This window comes from Phoxinus phoxinus, assembly GCF_949152265.1.
Source record: "Phoxinus phoxinus genome assembly, chromosome: 14".
In the NCBI taxonomy this organism is placed as follows: domain Eukaryota; kingdom Metazoa; phylum Chordata; class Actinopteri; order Cypriniformes; family Leuciscidae; genus Phoxinus; species Phoxinus phoxinus.
In genome coordinates, this window is record NC_136889.1 from 23,396,634 (window position 1) to 23,405,634 (window position 9,001).

Genomic DNA, 9,001 nt, shown 5'->3' on the forward strand with positions numbered 1-9,001 from the left:
CACCAAGTGCCTGTAAGCCTTGAGACAGCAGCAGCTTCGGCAACAGGCGTAACACTGGACTCCGTTGTCAACTGTCGTTCAAACTCTGCCTTTCTTTGCAGAAATTCCTCCTCTGAATATTCAGGCTCAAACCTGTAACCCTGTCCATCAAAATCGATCTCAAAACCGTCATCCTCCCATATAAATGTCTCGGAATCCATTTCTAACAGGAGCATGTGTCCAAATTTTTATCTTAACCATTCTATTTCATCAGATACGATCTGTAAACAGGGCTTTAAGTGTAAAATACCAAACTTACCCTTTAAACTAAAAGAAAAGAAAACAAGAGTAAAGCAAAATAAGCTAACTCCCTAGCTAAGAAAAATCAAGTTCAAAATAAATGGCACCCACCTCCCTACTAACCCCCACAAATAAAGAAATAATTAACTAACAAACTTCAAGTAAACCAAGAGGAAAACATGAATTAAATCATGCGATAAATAACCATTGAAATTAACACTCACTTCTGCCTTTTAAGTCTAAATCATAGAGTGATCAAAGAAAAGAGACTAAAGAGAGGAAACTACCACAATAGTACACAAAATGAGGTAGAGATACACAACACTAGCCACTACTTCTTCAAAAACATCAAGTCTGCGGTTGAAGACAAGACATCAAATCTGTTGCACACAGTCAAGCCACCACCAACACAGCTGTGATGATGGTTGCCGTTTACATACTCTCCTTCCCCTCCTAACATCCAATCAAAGCAAGGCATTGATTAGTGGCATCAGGTGGAAACCGTTTCTCCTAGGAAGAGAGACAGGGAGAGAGAGAGAAACAGCACAGCTTGGATACAAAACCTTACGGCTCTGGACGTAACAGTGGTATGAAGCAGGTCGCGATAAGAGACAGATATCACACGCGAGTCCTGCGGATATTAAGGAAAAATTATATTTAATTCTACTGAACTACCCGCAAGTGCTGAATTACTGCTCAGGTCAGTTTATTTGACGAATTAAACTTGTGAGGTAACGCAGCGCTGTTTCACTTGGTCTAACGCTACACTATCATACTAAACAGCATTGAGTGTGTTGAAAGTTATTCTATGTGTTAGTTTGTTTGCTTTATGAAACTATCAGCTTACTAGTAAGCTATCAACATTAGAATAACATACAGATCATATTCTAACATTTCATCATGTTGAGCTATATAACATTGATTTGTTTTATGTACATTTGCTGTTCAAGAGCGTCACTGTCAAGTCGAGACTCGTGAAGCTCTGTCAAGTCCAAGTTAGTAACGGACGTAGAGCTCTCGGCAACTCAAAAACGCCACGCCGATATTGAACCTAATTTTAGTTCTCCTTTTTTGGTCCCAAAGTCTGCTTGTCATGGTCCACAATGTTTGAATGAAATAAGAACATGCAGCGTCCGCTAAATGTTACGCACTACGCAGTTGTCCACGTCTGTCGCCATGGTTACGTCATGGCTATGGCAGTACAAGCGGAAACTGAGGATAGTGCGGAATCCGCGGATATTGCGTCATTGACATATAACATTTTTTTCCGAGTCAGGACATTATTTAAAATTGGAATTTCTCTGAAATAAAAAATCTTTGGAGACTTTTGGGATATTGTAAGTACACAACTGCAGGAAATATATCACACTGTGCAAGTGTTTTTGGATATTTTATTACAAAATTGTTACATATTGTACCTTTAACGGGGTTAGAAAAAATGACATGGTTAATTATTCTTGCTTATATATTTGTTCATTAGTTTTATTGTTAAAGCTTAGTATTTATAGCATTTTTTTTTGCATTTCATTAGGCCTATAGTAAATGTTTAAGTTAATGTAAATGCATGTGCAGGACATTGGCTCGGAAATGTACTGATGGTACACAGGTGGTGTACATGTAGGTTGGATACAGTTTAGTTATTTTGTCAATAAGTATCAGTATTTAATCACTATAGACTGAGTGACACCTAACGGAAATCCATGTTTTGCACTCAAATGCCTCTCCTACAATGAACAATACACGGTATGTTACTATGATTTCATCCATGAATCTAGATATAGACTGTCTAAAGCATTGGATGCAGGTGTCAGAGGGTGTGATTGCAGATGGATGCTGTATTTTGGTGATAGTGAACCTCCTTTCTCTTGCCTTTATGAGGGTGTTGTCTCCTCAAACGCACATGATTAATGTACTCTGGGCTTTAGCCATGCTCTGTTGTGCAACACAGACATGGTCTATTGACTGTATCTGAATCATGCAGATATCACGAAAGGGCTGCTTAAACTCATGTGAACTGCTTTATATTGTGATGGTTGAAATAGAATCATATTTCTCGGCCTGCCCCAATCTTTTCTTCTTCTTTTTTTTTGCAATAGACAGCTTACTAATCCTTGGATGTGTGCAAGGCAGGACAGTCTTAGTCACATGGAACAACACACGTCAACATTTAGATTGACACACCTGAAACACTGCAGATATTCATCACAGTTAATGAAAATGCTAAATTAATTAGCTAAAGTTGAATTAATTTGTTTTATTTTTACAGTTGCGAAATGATTATCTGATCCAAGTGTCAATGAACAGAAATCGATCATGATTTAATATTTTGGTGTTTCCTTTAAAATATTGTGACATAAAATACATTGTAATATATCTCAGATTTGCTTTCCTGTTTATTTCAGTATTTTAGATATTTATTCAAAATACAAGACTTTGGAGAAAGAAAGACAGGGTATTTGGCACGAACATGGCATTTTAATTTGTAAACTTGTTTGACCTCACAGAGATACGATCCTTCTCAGGACTGCAGACTTTTCAAAACAGTCTGTCTGACACTGTTGTTCTTCATGAAAATGACCTGCACATCTTGCATGCGAGGTCAGAGAAGGACAGATTCAAAATTTCAACTGTTAAACTGTAAAGGCCTGTTCACACTAAGAGTAATAGCTGTAAAGATGACTAGGCTATAACGATAACTTACTGTCCACACCAGCGGACGATAACGCGTTCTGTTTATTATAAGCTCGCAGCCGTTTTTTTTGTTTTTTTTTTTCATCTGCTGCTTTAAATGCTGAGCTCTTTACAGGAGGATGGATTCGGATTGGCTGTCATTGTTTTTTTATGTTCATCAGTTGGGGGAAAATCGTTCTGGGGTGAGTTGAGTTTCCCAAGGCCAACTATGGTCGCATAAAGTTCAGTCGTTACCAACACAACTCAACGGAACATGTGACCAAAGGTTGGCTAACCATGTTTTGGTAAACGCACCCTTAAATATGATTCCAACTATATCGTTTATATAGTTGTGGTGTGGAGTGGGCTATGCATATATTTAGAACTATTTTTAGAACTATCTTGATTGTTATGTTTTTGGTGCTAACAGGCCTTAATTCTGAATGTATTATTAATTAATAATAATAAATCGTCCTTGTGTGTAAGTGTTTGTTTTCAAACTTTATTTTAACCTTCAATATTAGGCTATGTAGCCTATTAACTGACTTATATGTAGTTTACAACATTAGTTCAAGATATTGTTATTGTATATTTTATAACTTTTATAAAAACGGATTTAAACATTTTCTAGGCCTACATTAGGCCTATTGTAGAACAGTATGACAATGAATATGTGATATGGCACATATATTTAGCAAAATGCTTCTCTCTTCATTATTGTAACTGACTATCTCCAGTTGATCACTGAATGGCTTTTCTGAGGTAGGCTAAATGCAACAATAAAGTGGTATTGTTTACAAGCTGTTTAATTGATGTATTTCCGTGGTTGAAAGTTGAAACACTGAATGGGCGATTAGATGAGACATGATATGGATTTTTGTAAGTTGTAGTGTTTATTTCGTGCTGTAACAGTAAATCGGAAGGGATGATCAGTTCACGAGTGCTTCGTGCTTCACATAATCTGAGGCGACAGCGATATGCTACGCCACATTAAAAAGCGCCACATTATTGTTTGAATTATGTAAATAAAACGGACAGAATTTGAAATCTGACCCTTTGTTTCACATAAAAAGAAACAAAGTACAACACTTATTATGATTTATTGGATGGCAGGCATTGTTCCGTTCATTCATCAGTTGAAAACCGGATAGACCAAAAGATTGATTCTTGGGATTAAGTTTAATAAAAAAAAAAACATATTTAGTCAGTACGGCCTCAATACGAGATTTTGGTGTTGGTTTATCTAAAATTGTATTGATTACGTTCATGTACTGAGGGTATTTTCATTGGCTTTTATCTGTATGACAGGTTGTCACCTTTCAAGCCATTATCCACAAATAATATTTTGATCATTGCTTCCTCTTAAATGATTGCCTTTAGGTCATTAATCTCCATACTTCATGTTGACAAACCCTCTTAAGCTTTACACTTTTGAGGTTAGATTGTCTCAGACACAAGATAGTTTTTTCGGGGGGGGTTTCTAAAACCTACTGTAACTTTATTAAAAATGTATTTTTCTGTACAGGACAGTGACTTTTAGAGTGGATTTAATTTAGCATTGGATTTAAACAGTCAACACATGTTAAGACAGTGCACTATACAGTGTATTTTTCATGTGATGTAAATTAACAAGAACTTTAATCAGTGACAAATGCTAACAGAAAAACTTCCCAAACTAGCACACCGATTCCAAAGCATTTACAGTGGACCAGCAGTAAATTAGTTGCCTATTTAAACACTTAAAAATGCATGATGCCTTTGCATTAGATAACAAATATTACACCAAATTAATATTAAGTGGCATTCAGTTATGCAATATTGTTAGGTTTTAAATTAGGCTACAATTAAAATGTCACTTTCTTAATTTGTCAAGTGCTAGTGGAATATGTGCATCCACTAAATCTGTTTTCAGATGACACTTTTTGGTTAGATATTTGTTATCTAAAGCAATGAAACTAATAGATTTGAAGTGCATTACATTTGGACATGTATAACATGACAGTTATGACAACAAATGAGAGAAACTATTTAGTGAATTGTCTTTGCTTTGGCTTAATGTCATTATTGAAATGATTGATAAGGAGCACCAAAAAAATCACATTCCTCTTTTGGTTTCATGGTCATTCTACAGTTTATTATGTTTTCTGCCTGTATAATCCTGCTGGAGGAATAGCATTGTTTGCTGTGTTCTCTTCTGCATAAATGCACTTTGGCTGTTCGTGTCTCCACAGTCACTTAGCTCTGATAAATCAGTACATGCCACCACTTAAATTGTTTCCTGAGATCCACGGCTGGAAGCAGAACATATAAGGATAGCACGGGAATGACTGGTATAAGGGAGGAACAGACGGATTGGGAAGCTCCTCTGCGTTGTATTGCCTCTGGTCGTTTCTCACCAGTACTTTCACTGCCACTCTCTTTGCCAGGGCTGTTGTGGGAGTCGTCGCGAGCTCGGCTGCCATTTGTCGCCGTTTAGTTTTGTATCTCCTGTTCTGGAACCAGATCTTCACCTGTGTCTCGGTCAGTTTGAGCGCTCCTGCCAGGTCGGCCCGCTCTGGGCCAGACAGGTACCGCTGCAGGTTAAAGCGCCGCTCCAGCTCGTACACCTGTGCATGAGAAAATGCTGCCCGGGACCTTTTCTTGCTCGATTTGGAGTGGTTTTCTTCAAAGTTGCAGCTCTGTGGTTTCTGTTGGTCCATGTTGTGATCTGTATAGATGGATAAAAACAGGTTTAGGGTCTGTTCTTGCTGTAGACCATGTGATGAATTAAAAAATAGTCCTACAATTGACCAGTGACCATTTAATAACTTAATAGGCCTACCATACATAATGTGGACTGGGGTGTATTTGAGGAGTTATTTACTGTAAAACAATAAAGATTTATTTTAGAGGAGACCAGGGAGTGTTCTTTGTTTCAACTTTAACTGTGTCTTAAATGTTGATATATTAAATATATAAACTGTGTAAATTAATGTAAAGTTCAAAACTTGCTGTTTTTTTTAGTCCCATTACACTATAATTTAAAACATGGGTATTATAAATGTTGTGATTGAATTTGTTATGCTTTTATTATGATTTATTGTCCTCCTATTTCATTTTAAACACTTTAATTCAAAATGGTCACTATGTTTTTTGTAACTTTAAACAGAAAATAAAATTGGAAACAAATTCAGAAATACGTAAAACATAGGCTAACAATTAAAATATTGTATATTATAACTAAAAGAGTAGTTTTTGCTGGTATCAATATTTCTTGTTTTGTTTTAAATGTGAAAATGTTGTGCTTGCAAATTAAGTCTGCTAAAGTTGGTGATATACCAGTTTTGTCCTTTAATGTTGACTAAAAAGAAAGCATACATCTAATAATATTTCTCTTTGTAAAAACATTTACAGGTAAAACAAAAACGATTTAAAGCATAATTTCATGTCTGTCTTATAGTTATATGTTGTGATCATGGATGACACTGGTATCATGTGAATTAGCAGTTTCTTTTATTTAGTTAGTTGTTTCTATTGAACCCATAAATATTAAACAAAAAATAAGACAGTGTATATAACTCTATTTGCCACAACTCACTGTTTTTAGACTTTAATAGAGAGTAGCTTTTGCTATAATACGGATTGGAATTGTATCTGCATTTTTTTATATTTGATCCGTTTTGAATTAAAATGTTGAAACTGGAATTGAGTGATGCGTATTATTTTTATATCACAATAAATTAATTAATTAAGTGTAAAATGTAAAGTACTGGCAACAGCACTGTTTTTTTTCTGAAATGTAGCAGACAAATATTATAGCCTACATTATATTTTTTTTACGTAGGCCTATAGTGAAAAAAAAAAAACCCGAGTTACAAATTTTGAAACCAAATGTTTTACAACGCTGCCCACTCCCCGTATAGACTATAGGCTATTTAACGTATAGGCTAGGCTACGGGAAGTTATTTGAATGTCTCACCGTGTCGTGTTTCTAGTGAATTGTCTTCTCCTCCTGTTGACTCTTCCTCGCATGAATGTTGGTCAGAGGATGATGAGTCCAGCACGAGCACACAGGAAGAGATGCTCTCAGCTCCAGTGTTCCCGGCCGGCAGAGATGAGCTGGAACAATCCCGCGCTTCTGCGTATTCCTCATCAAGACGGCAATGTTTCTCGCAATCGAGTCCTCGGTTTAATATGTTGTGAATGAAAAAGGAGTTGCGGTTATTCGCCATTTAAAACATGTACATAACCTGCTCGTCAATTTCCGATGACCTGCAAAAATTTTTTTGCGCTTCTATCTGGGAAGCTTCTGCGCTTTCATGGCGATGGATTAGTCCACGGTATAATGGGATTCCTCTTTGAGTGTCATTTAATTGTCTCAAAACTTCTTCTGACCCAATCAACAAGCAAAGTGTCAGAAAATGTCATGTGTGCTTCAGTCCTCTCTGTTCTCTTTCCAGACGCGGTGCCAATGAGCTTTCTGGAGCACTTCGCTCCTCCCTCCGAAATAGACGTGTGGAAATAGAAAACCTATCGAAATCGGTTTACTGCCACATGCTCTTACTGGCTTTGTTAGTTTGTTTGGACATTTTTGTGTTTCGATGACAAAGAAGGATGTTCGAGTCTATAAAAATGAGAATTGTTTAGATGTATTAAAAATAAAAAAAACAGTGTTGTAGGCTATAGCCTATACATCCTTAGTTTATACGTTTTTGAAGAATTTTTTTTTCTAAAAACCAAAACAACAACTAAAGTGATTAAAAAGTAGGCTAGCCAGTAAAATATTTGAATACAGCGAATGTGCACATCAATATAAAAATAAAAAAACATACCATACTTTTCAAGATTTTATAAACTGTAGATTACTCAGTTCGACATGAAAACGTGTTTTAATAACTATGGTCAACATAAACGTAATGACCTTGACAAGCACATGTCTAAACTAAAGGAAAGCATATAGTCAAACACTGCAAAATGGCTTCTTGATTGTTGGTTACGCCACACTGACTTTGACATAATTTTTCAAACTTTTGTCAGCCGAATCAAACAACGTAGGATTATTATGTTTTTGAAAATTAAAACATTTTCTGGAATTTCACAGGATTTTTATGCTTGGACAATTAACATAGACCGTGTTGAATTTAAGAATTTCATGTTAATTATAAAATAGGTGCGATCAAGTCATTTTGAATGAATTTCATAATGTATGTATTTTACACTTTAAATCATATAGCACATATAAATAGGCTATATATATTGTAAAATACATAAATTGTGAAATTCATTCTATAATTTTTGTATAGTCTGTGGACATCTCAAAAACAGCACTTAATATTTAATGTGTTGTTATTTGTTAATGTTCAACATTTACATTGCTCAGATAAAGTTATTCGATTACTATTATTCGAATTGTTTCATTTTATTCAGGCTTTCGTTTCTCATTTGATGTAATGCAGTTTCAGTTTGTTTTATCTGCATTAATTAGGTAGGCCTATATAAGCTGTTAGGCAATTAGATGTGTATGCTACTTGTCATGTTCTTAATAATTCAAATTATGTTGTTCCAAAACAATTTTGTTATTTGAAACTCAAAAGTGTTTTTTCCGTCTGTAGAACTGAAACGTTTTCACCTTTTCTTTTCCCTCGAAATGCTCTTTTGTCAAATTCAGACGTTATTTTATTATTTTAGTCTATAGTTTTAGTATAGGCTACTGCACTGATCATACCTTTATTTATCAAGCATGTTAATGTAATGAGATATAAATATAGCCTATTCGGTGAAACGTAATACATTTTATAAACTTGCTTTATTGGCAGTGGAATTTGACTTTTACATCTCGAATTCAAGAATATGTTTTTTATTATTGCTCTAAATGCTTGTTTTTTCGTAAATTCTAATTTATAAAGCACATAAAATGTGGGTTTCGATTTCAAATGTCATTCGCGAAAACGCTCTTATAGGCTATCTGTATTTTATTCATTGTTTTACTCGTGCACGTTTTGTGAAATCTCTCTCGGTTCCTGGCAGGGTTTCTAATGAATACTCTGAATGGAACATTAGGTCTAGTTTAAAC

The 9,001-nt window shown here is 35.3% G+C and overlaps 1 protein-coding gene across 1 annotated transcript; it reads right to left on the reverse strand.

Moving 5' to 3' along the window:
- Positions 1-4,074: 4,074 nt before the first annotated feature.
- Positions 4,075-7,415, reverse strand: nkx3.3 (NK3 homeobox 3). The gene is made up of 2 exons (XM_079634464.1): positions 6,908-7,415; positions 4,075-5,656 (listed from the first exon to the last, which is right to left on the reverse strand). Exons 1-2 carry the CDS (start codon positions 7,158-7,160, stop codon positions 5,199-5,201), a joined length of 711 nt encoding a protein of 236 aa, XP_079490590.1. The 5' UTR covers positions 7,161-7,415; the 3' UTR covers positions 4,075-5,198.
- Positions 7,416-9,001: the final 1,586 nt, after the last annotated feature.

Coding starts and splice junctions, on each gene's coding strand:
- nkx3.3 (XM_079634464.1), bottom strand. CDS start 7,160: ATGGCGAATAACCGCAACTCCTTTTTCATTCACAACATATTAAACCGA. Junction 5,657..6,907: donor TTCACTAGAAACACGACACG/GTGAGACATTCA, acceptor CCATCTATACAG/ATCACAACATGGACCAACAG.